Source organism: Haemaphysalis longicornis, unplaced genomic scaffold (assembly GCF_048455015.1).
Source record: "Haemaphysalis longicornis isolate Haplotype H1 unplaced genomic scaffold, Haemaphysalis longicornis Haplotype H1 scaffold_2, whole genome shotgun sequence".
NCBI lineage: Eukaryota > Metazoa > Arthropoda > Arachnida > Ixodida > Ixodidae > Haemaphysalis > Haemaphysalis longicornis.
This window is the reverse complement of record NW_027526295.1, coordinates 139,259,846-139,280,120: the sequence shown is the minus strand read 5'-3', so window position 1 is coordinate 139,280,120 and position 20,275 is coordinate 139,259,846. Positions and strand designations below refer to the sequence as shown.

Here is a 20,275-nt window from a genome sequence, read left to right as displayed (position 1 = left end):
GCTATAAATAAAAAGAGCCCTAAAGCAAAACGTCTTTTCCCAATACGCATGAAAAAGCTCAAACGCCCCAAAAATTACTACAGTTGTGTCTGTTTATTTGCTGCCTTCTATTGTACAAGGTGAGAAAAGGCACTCGGCAAGCTAACTTGAACGCAGCGAGCCACCAAAATGGTGCAAATGTGTTCACAATAAGAGGTCGTTCACATAAACGACGAGTTCAGTGCAACGGACTGAAGATAGGTGCCGTTCTTTCGCAACAATTTGATTACAAACACTACACTTACACAGGACAGTGGCTCTACCCCCACCCCTGATCAGAAGTTTTTCCTGAAGGGCAAGGGATGTGCCGGGGCAGGTCCCTGTGTGTACACCTGGTAGTGTGGCGTCCCTTCCCAGATCTCCTTTCCCTGGGCATCGATGGCGTAGCTGTAGCTCACGGGGTTCTCGATGGCAAACTCGATGGCTTCGTCCAGATTCTCCAGCGTCACATACGTGGAACTCCTCTCCTACGCAACACAGTAGGGAAAGACAGAGGCGAATTTGGCCCGGGAGATGCAACTCCAGAAAGTGTTAGCAAGTTTAAAAAGAACGGCTGTTTATTTTTCTTGGGTTCGTCTAAACTGAATAGTTTGATCTTTAGTGCACTATCTAAAACGTGTGGCAATAGCTTCTACTCAGGCTTACTCACAAATGCGAAGTGACAAAGCAATTGAAATCAATGAACCATCTTTTATACTCAAGGAATTCCACAGCAACCTTTTACCTTTTAAGTAGGTGACGTTTCCTTTTCCTCCTCAAAATTAGTGAACTAGCCGTGTTAAAAGTGCTAGCTAAAAAACACTAAGATGGCGGCTAGCTGGCAATGGTACATGTTGGGCTGCACTGATTGTTTACACAAAACGAACAGAATACGCAGGGGACATTCACGAGACACGAAACTGACATGCCTGCACTGGCCCGGCCTGCCACCCAAGGAGTCCAGGGGACACATTTCTCAAGATCTAGGTACTCAACTTTTTGAACACCGTCACTAAACGTGTCCAGCCTTCATGATACATCTGAGCCAACCACTCCAGATGGTTGACTAATACAGCTCTGTGCACATCAGGCGACTCAGAAAACATTCCCCTGGTGCGTTCTTCAAAGTTTGGTGATTTGTCCCCTTAAAGGGGCCCTGCAGCACTTACCACCGACTACTAGGAATATATTTTGGGGTAAAGTCTATTGTTACAGCAATCTCCTCCCGCAAGAATTATGAAAATACGTTCACTATAGCCGAAACTACGCGCGATGAGAAATCGCGCATAATCGTTCCTTCTCAACTCGGCTGCAAACAACGTGACGAAAGCTGCGCGCTCTCTCCCGGAGAGGGGGCGGCTCGTGGCGTTCTCTTCCGCAGCCTTCGATATTTCACAGGACAGGGAGTTTTCTCCTTTTCTCCGTAAGGTGGAGGGGTTTATTTCCGGTCTGGTGCCACAAAAAAGCAGGCATGGCTGCCTGCTCGCAAGCGCGCGCCTGGGCTGGTAGGGTGTTTTTGAAGCAATAAACGTGCGTTGTCGAGTGGTCTGGTTGAAAGAGAAGTATTGAGCTCATTACTCCAACTCCACGCGCACTCAAAACACAAAAGAAATGGCAAAAATGTGCGTACAGGTTCAGGCATAGAAGAGGTTCGTACACAGTGCCGACGACGGCGGATCGTCACAGGAAATGTGAAAAATTAGCCGCGAAGTTGACCAATAACAGCCCATAGGACAGCGATAGCCCGAATGACGTCGTTTAGGCCATGCCAGTGGTGCATAATGAGGAGAACTGAAGAGAGCACGGTTGGTTTTTCCGCGTCTTTCACAGCGATTTGCGCGCTCACCGCTTCACGTGCACGTGTAATATTTGGCTCAGGTATTCCTCGCAGTGTAAGCTAAACATCGCGCGGGTTTACTGGCACTGCTCAAAGAGTGTTGCAGGGTCCTTTTAAGCATCGTCACTGCGACCTCACCGCCAATATCAGCTGGCCATTTTGGGCAGTCTCATGCGTGCACATGAAAGGATGCGCAGAAAGTAGCACCGTGGATCGTTGGTGCGCGCTAGCAACAGCTTCAAGAACAAGCGACTGAGTTGCACCAGTGTTGACAAAGGTCGTTTCTCCCAGTGTGTTTTAGACATTGCTCCATTCAGTTTGCTCGAATAAATAGTAAAGAAGTGTTTAAAACAGCACAGACTGGTTGTTTCCTGCCTAAGCTTAGTTCATCAGCGCCCTTGTTCGGCGATATCCTGTACGTCATGCGTAGATTTCAGTTTCCCTGTCTTCTATCCAAAGCTTACCCTAAAACACAGACAGACAAGATTAACACCTTTTGACGTGCCGGGTTAGGAAGTGCGTTTGTTCACCTTATTTCCCCCCTCATTCTAGGGTGCAAGCAACTCCACCAAACAGTTTTTTTTTGCCCTCTTTCACTCTTTCTTAGACGCAGTCACGCGACACACCATCATTAATTTTTTTACACTGCCTGAGCTTACAGACATGAAAAATATTGCAGGTTTTTCGCCCTAAAGGGTCAATCGACATTATTGCTGTCAAAGGCATTTGTGCTCTGTCCCCCACCCACCTTTTCTGCCCTCACGATCTCCTCCACTTGTTCCTTGAGTGCCGCGATCTTGGCCTTGGCGTCAGCTTCCCTCTGGAGGAGCTCCTGCACCATCTTCTCCTCTTCCTCTTTGTTCCGCTGCATCCTGGAAGAGGCAGAACGTGACACAGCCAGGCTCCAATAGCGCCACAGAGAATGGGGGAGGGGGGGATTGGCGGTGTAGTTACTCGGTTATTGGGCAATGGAAGTGCAAGGGCGGAGCAGATTGTTGCAGCTGAGACTTTCAAAGAAATACAACATTCTAAGCATGACCCTGCGATACAAACATTGTTGCGAACCTAAGGGCCCTGCCTAATTAACTGTCACTAGCAGCGGCAGTATTTATGAAGTTAGAACTAAAGCTACTGCCAGACAAGTGTTAAGACATGAAGACCCCTTCAAAGGAACAGCAGTTATTGCTTTTGAAAAGCAGAGAAAGTATTCCTCAGCTCACTGACTGCTGTTCAACACCAGAGAATCATAATCCCACCAAAAATATTCAGAGCACCGAATTCATGGCACACTTCGCATTTGACCCTTCAAATACTGTACCTTTTTTCCTTGAATCAAAATATCCACGTTGTTTTTGTTTGTGTAGCCATTTGTAGTCACTGAGTAGTCTTACTTCTACAGATAATGTAACTTTCTAGCAGGTGCGAAAATAAGGAACTAAAAGTTTACCAAAAGAACGTCAAGACAAGATTGTCGATTTGGATAAGCCAGGTTCAGTTTTAGAAGAAATGATTAGCTAGAGAAACAGCAACAGGTCTCTTACACATCCAGGGTAGCAACAACAGATGTAATTTGTGTTCCTGTTCACTAAGTTATCTCTTTATTTACTCAATAAAGGCATGAAATATTTTTAAAGCTTTCTTAGTGAGACCAATGACGTCCTTTCAAAAAAACTAATGCATTTCCCTCCCCATGGACCGGCGGTTGGTCGGCCAAAAGGCTCCACTAAGATCTCTTGACACATGGCACATGCGTAAGAACGGGCTTCCATCATGCCAAAACAACTACCTATTGTATATCACGAAAAAGGAATGGTTCTAGATAAGACAATACACGCATCGATCATGAAAGAGGAGCACTCATGAACCACATATCGGAATACATTTAGCTCGTTCATAGATGCGTTTACTTAGTAGGCTAAAAACTGTCAAATGGATTTGTTCTTTGTTTGCGATTTAGGTCCTTGAAGGTTTGACGATTGGTTGGATCCACTTGCAGCGAAGGTGGGATGCACTTTTAGCGATGGTTTGGACGCACTTTCGTTGCACTTCTGATGTCAGAAAGCTTTCTTTCGAAAGGGATGATAAAAATTTTTGTTAACACTTCCGTAGACTCTTGACCCCTACTGCCGTGCCTGGTATGAAATGACCGGCCAGACTTCAGGCCAAAACACAATCACTGGAACCGGCACGGAATGTGCTGCTCGTTACCACAGTTCTCAAGAAGTGTCGCTCGCTCAGGTTCTTCCAGTCACAAACAAGACAGGGAAAAGAGCAGTATTGGAATGTAAAATTTGAATCAATATCGAGACCTTGTACTCAGTAAAACGAGGTTTAAATATGTCGGCTCATAATAAGGCTGCCTTCTTAATGCAGACTAATACCGCATTTTTAGCTAACTTTATTAAAGCAAGTTAATAGTCAGCTCCAACATCTCAAACCTCACTACTTATTCTTCGCTACAGCGCCACTCAAAACGCACCTCAGCTTGGCGACCCTCTGGTTTTCCTTTTCGTTTTCTTCAAGCAAGCGTTCGTGTTCCCGCTCCTCCTCCTGCGACACCAGTGAGTCCTTGTCGGCCAACTCCAAGTCCCTCTGGTTCTGCTCCTTCCAGAAGTTTCTGCGGGGTAAAAACGGAAAATTCACACACACAAAAAAGAACGCCGTTCGCCCTTTAAGAACCCAAAGATCAGAGAAACAAGTTTGGCTATGAGTTTGGCATCCAATGATAACCGATATCATCAGACGTGCGTGAAAATGGCAAGAATCAGTATTGCCACCTTAAACTTTTTCTTTTTGCACGATACAATGCGTGGTGCCACATGTTGCGAAAAATGGACCGCCAGAGCAGCTTGCTGAAGAAACTACAACGAAGGCAAATAACCCGTGCGTTTTCCCTGGTAGGAGCTGCACCGAACAGTACCTGGAAGGGTATCTTCCCCAGTTACTTGAGAAACGTGCTGCTGTATTTCACACGACGTTACGCCACATTGAAAAAAGTGGAAATAATTTTTTTTACTCCTCGCTTTCCAAACAACAAAATAATAGGAAGAATACAAGCCCCTGTAAAACTCAAAGAAACATGAAAAAAGCTACGAAGCACTAGACCTTTGCAATGTATCTGCAGTGCTCATGTAAAAGAATTTTGGCCATGTTTGTAATTCAGAAAACAATTTTCTTGTTAACAAAATGCAAAACACTGCTCCGTTTATACTTTCCCCCCTTTCTTTTTTTCTAGAAATTAGAAGAAACTTTGGGTGGAATGCACTGACAAAAGTCACATTGTTGCAGGCCGATTGAAAAGAACAGCTCAGGCTGCCACATTCCACACTGCTGCAGCAGCTATCACATGGTAGAAATCACATCATATGAAACACCTTAGCCTAAACGGGCCATGCAGACGAAGCACAACTTGGTTCAATTTGAAAGAACTATTGATTGATTGATTGATTGTAGGGTTTAGCGCGCCGACGCAACGAATGTGATGAGGCGCGCCATAGTGGAGGGCTCTGGATCAATTTTGACCACCTGGGGATCTTCAATGTGTGCCTGAATCTCGAACACACAGGCATTTTTGCTTTTCGCCTCCATCAGAGAAGATTTCGAAGGAACTAGCCTGTGATAACTTCCTAAGCCCTATGCTAGCCACGAAAGACGTTTTTTGACCTGAAAAATACACGAGGGATACCGAAAAACTCACTTTCGTGCTACAGTGATGTACTAAAAACAGTTAACAGTCGGCAAGCCGCACGGTATGGTCAAATAAAACTACAGGAACCACTACAACGGCCAATAATGTTCCTTGGCGGTGGCTTAGGTCAGCCGACACCAATAGATAGAAAACAGACTTCATCCGCCGGGAGGCCTTCCATCAGTTTCTCATCTTCCTGGATGAAACAAAATTTATCCCGTCGCTGTAGTGTGGAGTACTAAAACTTGCGCAAGTTCTGTGCACTGTCCCATCACCGTGTTGTACAATGTAGTCTGTGTGCTGTTCGGCTCAGGTGACCCGCTCTGGACCGCGATCCTCCTTCTGCTAGAGATGACTGCCGCTACGGTGGCACCTCTCCTATTAACTCCTTCCTGCTCCATCCTATTCTTACCCCCCTATATTCCCCTCCTCCACACTGCGCTGTACGCAAGTGTACCCTCTAATTGTATATACAAGACAATCAGCAGTGAATTCTTCCTTTCGAATCAATAAACACAAACCGTAATAATCGCAGTACGTGGGGCAGACTTGCCATCACACGGGACATAACTGCGACAGACCCAACTTGAACATCGAGCGGCGAATATTGCCGGCTCGTACGTCATAGCAAATTGGATATGGTAAGGTAACATTTTGAACATTTCGCGAGCCAAGTGATTCTTTCGAGACCAACGAGTGAGGCTTGCCGTCACTGACAAACCCGGGTGCGCATGCGACCGCTGCAACTCGTTGAACTGCTGACGATACGCGAACGCCAAGGTTCAATGTAAACAACATTTGTATACGCAGCTTAAACGCCTGGCATTAAAACGCATTTAACACGTTCTCAGTACGGTGCCGTAGGACAGAAATAGTTAATCGCAGTTTATGCTGCCGATCACAAATGTGCAGTTTCGGTCGGTTAAAAGTCAACGACGGATTGCATTGGCAGGTTCTTGCGTACCTGATCGCCTTCATCTCGGTGCGGTAGGCAGCGTGCATCTGTTGAAGTAGCTTAATCTCTTCGAAGTCCTTGGGCGGGCCGAGATTGATTTTGAACAACTTCGTGGGTGCCATGGGCATCCAGCGAGGTTTCATGCCTCTCGGCTGCTTCCACCTCACTTGGTGCAGCCCCGGCAACAGAGCAACGTCGGCACGTTGATGCATCGCATCCTGGGTGGCGTTCTTGATGCGCATCAATGTCACCTTCGAGAACGACGATCGCAACATATTTCATTCACAGTTCACTGCAGCACAGCCTCTATCTACCGCTACCACTCAGTGCCCGATGGGCTCCGCCATGTGCGTCGCCTAGCCCTGGCTGTGGATGGCTGTGGCTTGCGGCGGCAGAAGCAAATGGAAGCGAGGGTGTCCCTATTCGCACGTTACGTGAGAACAATTTTTAGTTTTAGTTCGCACGCCGCGTGGGAACAATTTTTCATTTTTAGTTCGCACGCCGCGTGCCAACAATTTTTATTTCTAGTTCGCACGCAAGTGAAATGGAAAGGAGGAATGCACGTCTAGCCATCGCCTTGTGTTGGGGGCATCTGAAGTACCTTCATCTAGGGACTTTAGGGGCACCGTGTTCGGACTGCTACATGGAGAAAAACAAGAATTATTTGTCGTTGGCTTGCCCACAACGTGTGAGTATGAGTGAATTGTTACCAGCCCCTTTGTGATATATATTGCAACACCACGTGTGATACATTCAAGCAGTGGTGAGAGTCAGAACTTCGGCGGGTGAATTTGTGACCACGGTGAACAGTACCGTTTCTCAACGTAATGGCGGTGAGATGTTTGAGTGGCGCCCTCTGGCCCTGACGTCACCTTAAGGATTCGCGCCGCTGTCGTCTGCTACACTCCGCCTGTGAGGAGCAGCAGCGCCTGTGCTCGGGATCGCCTGCTATGATGTTTTAAGGAATTAAAAAGCGTATTTCCAGTAATTCACTTATTTTTGGCAGTTTCTGGAAACTCTGAATAATTTCAAGCTGTATCCCACACAAGTTTGCGACACGAGAGGAGAGAGAGAACTTTCTTCACGGCATCGGTCAGTCGATCGTAACTCGTTCTTTCTAGCTAACTTGCGAAGTTCAGTGCTCAGAGCTCCTAGATAAATATTCAAAATGCGTAGGCTTCCCTAAAGTACGTTTGAGATGCTCTTATGAAGGCTCAACGGTCTAATGTTACGCACTAAGCAGTGGGCCCCTACACGCCGATCGCACGGCAGGAAATAAAGCGGCGATCTCCTATATCTTTCATTGTTGTTGGCTTGTATCAGATGAATGTTTTTTTTTTTTTTCATTGCCATCGCTTCAATTTTGCTGTACCGCCACAAACGTCTTATTAGCAAGTTTGGGGAGGTTTTCAAGGCTCACATAGTTTGTGTGAATATTTTCTTCAGGCTGTACGCATACATACCGTTCTTCACAAATTGGCCTTCGTTACGGCTGTGTACAAGAAGGTGCACATCCGCACAGCGTGCGTTGTTTATTCATATGCAAATACAATGAGGAAGTTTGTGCTACGCCACCGCGAAACGGCGCAGACAACGTTGTCCAGAGTACTCGAAGGCGGCTTTTGTGCCCCGAATTTCCATCCTAACCATCGTTATTATAACGACCTGACTCTCAACCCGAACAGTTATGACATGATTACGGTGTTGAAGGCTTCATATATCCGCTCACAAACGCAATAAATAGTATAGGGAGTATTCAATCGCGGCCCATCCACGCTGCCGCAAGGCCTTATGGGAAGGGCGACTCGGCGATGCGCCATAACGTTGGCGGTAGTTTTCTGGTGTGCTTGTTGGTTCGCAGCCTGTGGGTGGCGGTTAATAACGTACTTGAGTACTACCTACACTGCTGCAACCAGTCGATGTGACCGAGGTGGATGTGAAAACAATCAGCTGGTGAGCTTTTGGCGTCTGACGCTGTGCACAAGACGAAAGAGATGTCGACAAAGCGTCGCACCGAGTGCACTCGGGGTGGTTTCGTCCTGTCCACGGAAGTGGCATCAACAAACAAGCTCTACACCAAAGTTTACTGCGATCATTTCATTTATGGTTAGCATATTTACAGCTCCGCATGTGCGTGCGTTGCTTTCGTGTGTGCCAAGCGAGCGCACTGTCACTGCATCGAGCTGTCACTCACTTTGCTTCTCGGGCGCGATCTCGCTGGGCCTGAATTAAAAACAACAGAAAAATGAAATGGACGATGCCGTCTGGCCCTAATGTTGCGTGCGCGCGCTAATAGGTTTGAGTTGCGCGATAGAAGGGTAGAAAATGCCTTCGCCTAATTGTTCGTGCTCACGACGCGCACAAACAATGCGCAGCGATAATCGTCGAGCTTAGGTGCTCGCAGTCGTGTAATCAACCGCAAATTCATCTGACAGTACGTGTTTCATCTGTTTCTATAACCAACCAAAACCTCCCCTTTGCTTTCCGAGGTTTTCTTGACTGCCAACCCTTATTTTCTGTCTTATTTCACCGAGCCCCTCACTTCCCATTTCTGATTCGCTACATGCTTAGCGAGGGCCTCTGTTCTGGCAGTCTTGGTGCCAAAGGTAGCTCAAGAGGGTTTAACGCTGGTCGACCACTCTCGACATGTCGTAGACACTCGAGTCACGGCCCGGGGGTTAAAAAGAAGGTCCCCTTCACCCCGAGTAGTCCGAGTGGCGCTGGCTACCGCCCCCAAGTGCAGTAAACAAAAAACCTTAACATAATTATACCCGAGAAAGTGGTAGGGAAACAGCCCCGCCGGTAGCGTAGTGGTTATCGCACCAGACCGGTATTCTGGAGGTCCTGGGTTCGGATCCCACCCGGCGGGCATTTTTTCACCACTTTCTTTCTTACTCAAAAAATTCTTCATCTGTTTCTATAACCCACCACAACCTCCCCTTTGCTTTCCGAGGTTTTCTTGACTGCCAACACTTATTTTCTATCTTATTTCACCGAGCCACTCATTTCCCATTTCTGATTCGCTATACACACACACACACACACACACACACACACACACATCTATATATATATATATATATATATATATATATATATATATATATATATATATATATATTGCCGCGAACCATGTATGGGTTTGTTTATTTATTGTTTGTATTTACTGCCGGGCCACGCCCGGCTGTTTTATCTGCGTTCCAAAGGAAGCGCGTCTTACATTCTTTACTTTTATGCCGCACGGGCTATCATATTCAGATAAGCAGACTATTTCGCCCTAACGCCACTAGCCCAGAATATCTTCTGTGATCTGCAATGTTCTGGATGTGAATCGACGGTACCAGAAACACTTGTGCCGAAAGATAAAAGCCTGCAGAGCAGGCGCTGCGGCATTCATTCGACGACACTCGCCTGTGCTAGTCACTTTGTTGACCGCTGCATGCTTCACCGCCTCTGTATTCTTTTGAATTGTTAGGGGAGAACAAGTTCGCTCCAATAAACTTGTTTCTCCTTAAAGACAACTGCGTCGTCCTTGGCTTCGTGACATCTGGTGGAAGTGCGGGGTACTAAGCCTTTATGATCTCTACGACATCTGGAAGCCGCCAAGCCAATCCAACCAGAGAAAGCCGCCGACTGCAAGGATTGCTACCCGAGTTTGTTCTTCTGCCAGAAGGGCCCAAGAGAAGGAACGCTGCAACCAACACCATGGTGCTAGAAACAACGTCGCCAATCGTCCTGCAGCAGCCCCGAGAACCGCCATCGTTCCGGGAAGCCACCGCTGAAGACCCCGAAGAATGGTTGGAGAAGCTGGAGCGCGTCCGCATCTTCAACAGGTGGGACGACGAAGAAACCTTCCGGCATGTCTTCTTTTACTTAGGAGATGCAGCTCGAACTTGGTTCGAGAACCATGAGAGCTCTTTGACAACTGGACTCAATTCAAAGGGAGTTCCTTAAGACCTTCACTACCGTGGTGAGAAAAGAGCGAGCTGCGCTTTTGCTTGAAACTCGAACGCAGCACCCCAACGAAGGGGTCGTGATCTTCGTTGAGGAGATGAAGCGACTTTTTCGCTGTGCGGACCCTGAAATGACCGAAGAAAAGAAGTTCAGGTTTCTAATGCGAGGAGTGAAGCAAGAGCTTATTGCTTGTCTAGTAACCCGCCGAAGACGGTGGCGGAATTCGCGTCTGAGGCGGCCGCGATGGAGAAGACGCTAGAAGTTCGAACGAGGCAGTACGACCGCCCTGTCAACGCACTGTTCTCGGAGACCATCGGTGCCGCAACTGTAAGCTCCGATACATTGCGCGAGACCATCCGAGCAGTGGTCAAGGAGGAGGTTCAGAAGCTTTTTCCAACGACGCCGCAACCTCAAGCGGCTTCCCTGACTGACGTCATCCGAGAAGAGGTTCAACAGGCGCTGGGGACTTCTACGCCTTCAGAAGTACCCCGTCAGCCCCAAGCGATGACCTACTTCGCAGTTCTTCGTCAACCCCGCCTTGCTCCAACCCGTCGTCAAGAGGCCGAGCCATACCGCCGTCCAATGCCGCCCGCCCGACGCCCTGTAGACCAATACCACACGCCAAGGAAGACCGACGTGTGGCGAACGCCCGATAATCGCCCGCTGTGCTACAACTGCGGAGAGGCCGACCACATCTACCGTCGCTGTCCCTACAAGAGGCTCGGTTTCCGAGGGTTCTCCGTCGATGCCCCACGCCCCCGATACGGCCAGCGCCCTGCTGAGATCGAAGAATACCTCTCCAACACCAAACGAGGACCAGCCCGCTTCAACCGTTCACCGTCGCCCTACCCGTATCTGTCACCGAACCGCCGCAGCACTGCTGACTTCTCACGTGGAAGGTCCCCCAGCCCACGCGGGGGAAACTAAAAGCAGCAACTTCGGGAGGTAAAATTGCCCAACGGCGGAAAAATGAAAGCCCTCCAAAGACGCAGCGACTCGTTGACCATGATTCACGACATGCCCCGACCCCGACGACCCAATCTAACCCTGACGTGTCTCCAGACCACGACGACAGCAAAACGGCGCGACGTGTACCCGACATGACCGAACCTGCCGATGAGAATACAAAGAAGACCACGACGCACAGTGCCCGACCGTCAACACGCAGAAGCCAAGGTATCGCCACGACGCACCCGGAACTCGAAGAAGGCAGCGTCCGACGTTCAGCTGTCCATAGACGGCTTTGAAGTAGTCGCCCTCATAGACACGGGAGCCGACTACTCAGTCATGAGCGGACCTTTTGCGTCTAAGCTGAAGAACGTTATGACCAGATGGGACGGTCCGCACATTCGCACAGCAGGAGGCCACCTCGTGACGCCAAGTAGAACGTGCACATCGCGCGTCACCGTAGACGGCACAATGTACCCTGCTGCGTTCGTCATTTTGCCTAACTGCTCCCGCGACGTAATTCTTGGAATGGACTTTTTGACGGACAACGGTGCAATAATTGATCTACAGACCAAGTCCATAACTTTTCCCTCCGATCACTCTATGACGCCGGAACCGAACCCCGAACACCGTGCTGCTTTAAGGATCGCCGATGATCATGTCACCCTGCCACCCCGCGCAAGCTTGACGATCACCGTCTACTGTGAAGACGCTGTTCCTGACGTCGACGCTATCGTAGAGAGTGACCAAACGTTGCTCCTCGACCGCGGTGTCTCCGTTGCAAGAGGCATTGCGCGCTTTACGCAACGCCAATCCCAAGTAAGTTTTGGTCACTAATTTCAGCGAGGAATACCATGCATTTAAACAGGGGTGCTGCAATTGCGTTCCTCGAAGAAACGCAAGAAGCAAGTGACGTGATCGCGGTTGCCGACTCTGAACGCGCACCCGAAGAGACCTTCAAGCTTCCGAATGCCTTCGACGTGAATCCGGCGTTACCGCAAGAAGAACGGAAGAAATTATTGGATTTTCTGCATCGCTACAGAGAGTGTTTTTCGTCGAACTCAAAACTACGTCGGACACCTCTGAGCACCGAATAATAACCGAAGATAGAGCCTGACCTACCCGACAGTCACCGTACCGCGTCTCTTCACACGAGAGGGAAGCCATCCGGACTCAAGTCTACGACATGCTCAGCGATGACATTATACAGCCATCGAAAAGCCCCTGGGCTGCGCCGGTCGTACTCGTGGAGAAAAAAGACGGCACAATAAGGTTTTGCGTTGACTACCGGCGACTGAACAAAATCACCAAACAGGACGTGTACCCCGTCCCCCGAACCGACGACGCCCTCGACCACGTGCACGCGAAGTACTTCTCATCGATGGATCTGAAGACCGGCTACTGACAAACTGAAATGGACGAGAGAGACCGAGAGAAGACTGCATTTATAACCCCGGACGGCCTATACGAGTTCAAGGTGATGCCGTTCGGGTTGTGCACGGCGCCAGCAACGTTTCAACGAGTCATAGACACAGCTGCTAGCTGACCTGAAGTGGCACACCTGCCTCGTATACCTCAACGATGTTGTGGTATTCTCCCGGACTTTCGACGAACACCTTGCAAGGTTGCAGTCTGTACTCGAGGCCATCCGTACGTCGGGGTTAACGCTGAAGGCTGAAAAGTGCCGCTTCGCGTACGAGGAACTCACGTTTTTGAGCCATGTCGTCAACGCTGCGGGAGACCGGCATAATACGGCTAAAACTTCCGCCATAGCGAACTTCCCAAGACCGAAAGATAAGAAGGGCGTGCGGAGATTTCTCGGACTATGCGCATACTACAGGCGCTTCGTCGCAAACTTCGCCCGCATTGCAGAGCCACTCACCCACTTGATGAAAGATGGCACCCCTTTCAGCTGGGAAAATGCCCAAGAAACAGCCTTCTGCGAGCTGCAACAATGCCTGCAAAGCCCGCCTGTGCTCGCGCATTTCGACGAAAATGCCGAAACAGAAATGCACACGGACGCCAGCGATATAGGCTTGGGTGCCGTCCTCGTAAAAAACAAAGCGGGTGCGAGAAAGTAATCGCCTATGCCAGCCGTGGTCTGTCCAAGGAAGAAAAAAACTACTCAGCCTCCGAGAAAGAGTGCCTCACGATTATATGGGCCATTTATAAATTTCGCCCATACGTGTATGGAAGACCATTCAAGGTTGTGACCAAGGAGGTTGTATAAAAAAGTCTTATACAACCTCCTTGGTTGTGACAGACCACCATGCGCTGTGTTGGCCAATTTGAAGGACCCCTGAAGGACCTTGATGAAGACAGCGCGTTCTACGGAGTCGTGACGGAGAGCGACCTAGCCGCCCAGCAGCGTGCCGACCCCGACCTACGCGTCGTAATCCACTACCTCGAAGGATGCAACGTCGCCGTGCCTAGGACCTTCAAACGCAACTTACCTGCATTCAGCCTGAAAAACTCCGTCCTCGTGAAGAAGAATTTCAGCCCCGGAACGAGAGCGAATTATCTTCTTGTCATCCCGGCAGATCTTCGTGACGAAATTTTGGAAGCGTGCCACGACGACCCGTCTTCCGGACATCTCGGCACAGCTCGCACAATTGGGAAAATCAAGGCGAAGTACTACTGGCCCCGCCTTGCATCTGACGTCACCCACTACGTCCGGAGCTGCCGTGACTGCCAGCGACGAAAAACGCCACCGACGAGACCCGCCGGACTTCTGCAGCCGATCGGCGTCCCATCTAGGCCCTTCCAACAGATTGGAATGGACCTTCTGGGCCCGTTCCCTACATCCCGATCCGAGAACAAGTGGATTGTTGTAGCGACAGACTACATGACGCGCTACGCAGAGACCGCCGCTCTTCCGAGGGGGACTGCACAAGAAGTCGCAAAGTTCTTCATAAGCCAAGCTGTGCTGCGACATGGAGCCCCGGAAGTCCTAATCACGGACCGCGGAACGGCCTTTACTGCGGAGCTGATGCATGGGATATTACGCTACAGCAACACGGATCACCGAAGAACGACGGCGTACCACCCCCAAACGAACGGACTAACGGAACGCCTGAACAAGACAATCGCGGATATGCTGTCAATGTACGTCGACGTTGAACATAAAACTCGGGACGAAGTGCTACCGTATGTCACCTTTGCGTACAACACGGCTATCCAGGAAACTACGCAGATGACGCCGTTCGAGCTTGTCTACGGAAGACGGCCGGCTACGAAGCTCGACGCCATGCTTCCGCACGTACAAGACGACGACATCAACGCCGACGTCCAAGGATACCTTCAGCACGCGGAGGAGGCCCGCCAATTGGCTCGAGTTCGTACAAGGGACCAGTAGCTGGTGGATGCGGGGTGCTACAACCTCCGACGCCGACACGCCGAGTACCACCCTGGGGATCGTGTTTGGGTTTGGACTCCTATCCGACGACGCGGACTCAGTGAGAAGCTTCTGCGACAGTATTTCGGACCCTACTAGATTCTACGACGTGTAGGGCAACTTACCAACGAGGTGGTCCCCGATGATGATTCCGGCACATCACGACGACGCACGCGGCCCGAAGTCGTCCACGTGGTTCGTTTGAAACCTTGGTATGTTGTTAGGGGAGCACAAGTGCGCTTCAATAAACTTGGTTTCTTTGAAGAAACCTACGTCGTCTTTGGCCACGTTACAATATGTTTGTAGTTACCTCTATTGTAATCTGTTATTTTCTTAGAAGTGAAGCTATTATTAATAAGTGGTATTAAAGTGGTATTTGTAATATTTTATGGTCACTGAATCCTTGAAGTGTTAGGATTTGTCCTACTGTATCAGCAGCAGAGGTAAGAATTAAGTCTAACAAATTTTGACCACAAGTAGGTTTGTTAACTACCTGAAATCCATGTATGACAGGGGGAAAACAATGAGGCCCAATCGATTAAGGGATAATTGAAGACCCCGAAAATGTACATGAAGTCAGAAGGAAACATTTCGGTAGCTGTCGCTATACTTTTGCGAAGTTCGCCCACAAAGGCTTTCCGATAGTCCGGGGGCCAATAGCACACACCTAGAAGTACTTTAGTTGACGCGAATGTGCATGCACAGTAAACAATTTGGGATCAGCTTTGGTGTCAATAACAAAGAGCTAGGAAAACGTTGTCTGTACAGCTAACAGGACGCCACTTCCCTGCTAGTTCTACGGTGATGTCGGTAAATGTTATTTATTTATTTATTTATTTATTTATTTATTTATTTATTTTTCTGCAGCGCCAAGATGGCAACATTGCAGGGGGGGGGGGATTGAACATTTGGTCATATACATGTGGTAGGCAGGCTAAAACACATCGCTGAACATCGTCACAAATACGCAAATAAAAACAGAACTACAAGTCTAACAGATACTTACTAAAAAGCGCGTCAGTGGTACAATCAGATATAGCACTTGACAACTTATTCCACAAACTAATGGTACGAGATTTCGGCGTACGTTAAAGATCCCCAGGTGGTCAAAATTAATACGGAGCCCTCCGCTACGGCGCGCATCATCGCCTGCGTTGCGTCGGCGCGTTAAACCATACAATCAATCACAAACTAATGGTCTGATGAAAGAACGAATCTTTGAAAACATTTGTACGGCAAGGTATTTCACGAATTTTCCATATGGTCACGCCGTCTAGATACAAAATGTGGGGTAAACAGAAAGATGTCGGTATTAATGCCAGTTTTTTTTAAAATAGATACGATAAGGCAAATTAAGTTTGACATGCTGCCTGCGTTCTTTTAGGGGTTCCCAGTTAAGCTGGTTTTTAAGTAATGTAATATTGGATCGGAAATTGTAATAACCCGGGGCGAAACGGGCGGCACGGTTATGTGCACGTTCAATCATTTCGCATAACTAGGGAAGTTGCGGGTCTCAAGCGGCTCAGGCGTACACCATGATGGACCTTACGTGGGTGAAATAAAGAAGTTCTTTCAGTTTAGGAGGGGCAGGCCTGAAATTGCGCCGAAGAAAGGTAAGCGTACGGGAGGCAGAAGAACAAACATTTTCAACCTGTCTTTTCTAGGAGAAGTTGGATGAGAAGTAAATACCGAGGTACTTAAAATATGTAGCTGTGTTAAGGGGCACATTGTCAAGGACATATTTCGACATAATTGGCTTACGACTGCACGAAAAAGTAATGTGATGACATTTCATTGCATTAAACGTCATTTTCTATTTTTCATACCAGTGCTGAACTGAATGTAAATTGTTTTGAAGATGGCATGTATCACGCGAGCTAGTTGTACGGTTAAATGACACAGTCGTCAGCATACACACGCACTTTGCAGTTAAAATAAGCTACAATGTCGTTGATAAAAACACGAAAAAGCAGAGGCCCCAGAACAGACCCTTGCGGAACACCGGAAGAGACACTCACTGCATCAGATTGGCACCCATGCAAAAAAACACTCTGCGTGCGATTTTCCAAATAAGCCCTTATCCACTGCATTAAAATTGCAGTGTAAGCCAAAAAAAGATAGCTGGTGACGACAACAACGCTCATTCACTTCGCTGTTCGGGTAGGGATCGCCTTGTGTCCTACAGGGACATAACTAATCATTACAGGCTAGAGCGGACCCGCTTCCCCCCGGCTCATCCTACCCTCAGTAAATGGCAATCCGTGGCTTGGAGACTTCTACAGACCAACTCGTATCCCAACCCGGTTGCGTACAGTCACTGTTACCCTGGGAAATATTCTGACAAGTGCCACCGGTGTAAGGACAGGGCAGACTTAGCCCACATGCTGTGGGCTTGTCCACAGGCGACAACGTTAGGTCGCAACATCGCTACTGTAGAGCAATGGGAGACCGTATTGCTCAGCTCCGACCCAGCTGATCAAGTCTGGGCCATTCAGCTGGCCGAAGACGCTGCTAGAGCCCAAGGGCTCTTGGCCGACGTCTAGGACTACTGGCTGTTATGCAATAAAGTTTTCACTCACTCACTCACTTGTGTGAAAGCAAGGAGTGAGGAACACAATCGCAGGCCTTCTTAAAATCTAAAAATACACAATCTGTTTGTATGTTTTGGTCAAATTTAATGAGCAGAAAATGTCACGACTAAATTCAACCAATTCAGTCGTACAGGAAAAGCCAGCCCGGAAACCATGTTTACAATTTGTGGAGTAATTGTTGCTTTCCAAACGCTTAATTACTGCACTATAAATTATGTGCTCAAGAATATTTCCGCACACGCTTGTAAGGAAAATGGGCCTATAATTTTCGGGGTTGCTTTTGGAGTCGCTTTTGTGAATGGGGACCACATTAGCAGTTCTCCAGTCATAAGGCAGTTCACCGGTAGCCAGCGTTATGGTGAACAAGGTAACCAGAAAGTTGGCAATGATTTCAGAACAAGCATGCAAAACATAATTCGGTATGCCATCCGGTCCACCAGCTGAATTAACTTTAACATTTGTAAGCAGATTGAGAACACTTATATGTGATAGCTTTGAAGCCCATAGGTTGGTCAATCTTTTCAGACACAGGCTGGAGGTTTCCTGAATACGGACGCAAAGACTGATTTGAAATAATATTAAAAGAAGTAGTTTTTTCAGAGTCGTCCTTAAGAATTTCACCAACAACTTGGAGGCTGGGTACCCCTGTAGGTTCCTTGCCCTGGATTTAACAAATTTCCACATTTCCTTGGGATTTTCTTTAAGCTTCGTTCCTAGAGAACAAAAGTAATCCTCCTTGGAGTCTTTGTTATGACTCTTTATATTGTTTCCATGCTTCCTAATAGCATCTAAAATGCTTAGTTTTTTACTTTTTCTGTACGCGTTCAGGAGACGACGTTTTAGATGCGGAGCGTCTTATGCTCGGGGTTATGTCCCGTGGCGTCGGCGGTGGCCCGGCGTCCGCACACCACCTGCGCATGCGCCACCGTCGTCATCTTCCCATAGGGGAACCGCTGAAGACGAAGAAGGAGAAGAAGACAAAGCTGCGAAGAGTAGGCGTGTACGTTGCTGTCGCCCCGTCCGCAGCACTTCTGATGATGATTTTGGCAGGATGCCCCTAGGGATTGGCCTAGGGATTGGCCGCATGCTTCGCTTGACTCCGGTTGTGCTTGCGCTTGACTCCGTAACTCACAAGGGATGAAACAACAACGTTCAGGTGACTTCAAACTAACACGTATCCACACCGTACCCTTTTTCATGCCATTTATCCGACAGACTATCCAGCCACTACTGCCGAGCGCCCGGTACCCTATACCATCAGGTGTGGGAGTGCCAAAAGACACCGGACCTGCACCCAATCCCCAACCCCTCTATACAACAGTGGACGGCGCGGTTGAACAGCAAGGACCCTACGTTCCAGCTTGACCTGGTGCAAAGGGCCCGCGCAGCCAGCCGCAGCCAGAGGATCAGGGATCCCCTCCACCGAGCGGGTGCCCTAACAACTGCACCTGTTGTTTTTAATAAAGATTTGTTTCATTCATTCATTCATTGAGATGAAGTAGGATGGAAGCAACAGCCCCGTCAGTGAGTGTGCTGACGCAATTAAGTGAGAGCATCAGCGCAAACACTAACAGACCTTTAGACACCACTTCAATCTCGTCTCACTCGCGTATATACGCATACAATAAGGAAAATTACACCCATCTCCCCGAAAGGAACCATGAGTAGGATATATGAGCATTACGGGGTTCACTACATTTCCACCAAATTTGGCTAACCAACATCACGGAAACGCAAACGGAACCCCCATGACGCTCCGCATCCTACTCATGGTTCCCTTCGATGGGTGTAATTTTTTTCTTTATTAGCAGCAAAGTATCGCGAGTCATCCATGGCTTATCAGCACGTTTTTTTACGAAAAATAGTTTTACTAGGGACATATTTTTGTACTAAGTGTTCCAATTTAATTTTCAATGCAGCACGTAATAAATTGCAATTAAGTGAGCGGCTCCTTTAAATAAATTCTGGGAGGAAATACTGAAATTCTTCCGACAAAGCTGCGTAATCACCTCTGTTATAAAAAAATACCTTCCTCGGATTGGTGTGCACTCTCGTGCGGTTAATGGGGGAGAAATAGGCACGAACGCAGCCATGGTCGCTGATGCCTGGGATGATATTATCATCTTTAATAAGTGATTGTCCGTTTGCAAATAGTAAATCTTTTAAACAGAAGCTTGCTCTTTCCCTTTTCTAGTGGGTTCGTTTACAAACTGGAAAAGGTCGTTGGCCAGAACCAGTTCGTGAAAGCTTAACGAAAGTGCAGACGAATCAGTTAAGGCCGATTTGTGATTTAACCGTAGCACTTGCGGCATATTGAAATCGCCTCCTGGTATGTAATCGTTTTTTAGAGTAGACAGGAAGTCCGACAAGGACCGAAACAACATCCGGGCTGGTGCATGTGGGAGGACGATAAAAGGAATCAATTGTTATTGCCTGAACATTAATATTTAGAGGAATATTACACCATATGGATTCCGCGCGTGTGAACGATACTGTCAATGGAGTAGATTGCAGGCTGGAGTCAACGAGCACAAAAACGCCCCCTCCCTTCGTGTCCCTATCACTACGGTATACTTCAAAGCCAGGCGGGAAAACTACTGAATCATGGATGGAACTATGAAGCCAATACTCTGTGCCAATGATACAGGAACACGCCGAGCGCAATCGCATAATGGATATTATACACCAGCGCGAACGAGGAAGGAAGCTCAAGCGTTTGTATATCCCAAAAGCTGCAGCGCTTCTTTCACATTTTTGTAATGAGTCTCTCGTCACTTCAACCTTAGACGAACTTCCACCGAGGGAGTACACGACAATGATAACCAGTAAGGTGACTTAAGCTTCGTCGCCGTGACCAGCCAGCGCCAACCACCGATACCACAGTCCCTGA

The 20,275-nt window shown here is 48.2% G+C and overlaps 1 protein-coding gene across 1 annotated transcript; it reads right to left on the bottom strand.

The window, feature by feature from the left end:
- Positions 1-231: 231 nt before the first annotated feature.
- LOC144169269 (small ribosomal subunit protein mS26-like) lies at positions 232-6,878 on the bottom strand. The gene is made up of 4 exons (XM_077698334.1): positions 6,508-6,878; positions 4,335-4,472; positions 2,604-2,727; positions 232-506 (listed from the first exon to the last, which is right to left on the bottom strand). Exons 1-4 carry the CDS (start codon positions 6,771-6,773, stop codon positions 315-317), a joined length of 720 nt encoding a protein of 239 aa, XP_077554460.1. The 5' UTR covers positions 6,774-6,878; the 3' UTR covers positions 232-314.
- Positions 6,879-20,275: the final 13,397 nt, after the last annotated feature.

Bases quoted from the DNA above. Each gene is read 5' to 3' on its own strand.
- LOC144169269 (XM_077698334.1), bottom strand. From the start codon at position 6,773: ATGTTGCGATCGTCGTTCTCGAAGGTGACATTGATGCGCATCAAGAAC. The intron at 2,728-4,334 runs GTGCGTTTTGAG...TGCCTCTTCCAG, and splicing joins CAGAGGGTCGCCAAGCTGAG to GATGCAGCGGAACAAAGAGG. The intron at 507-2,603 runs GTGGGTGGGGGA...TGTGTTGCGTAG, and splicing joins AGATCGTGAGGGCAGAAAAG to GAGAGGAGTTCCACGTATGT.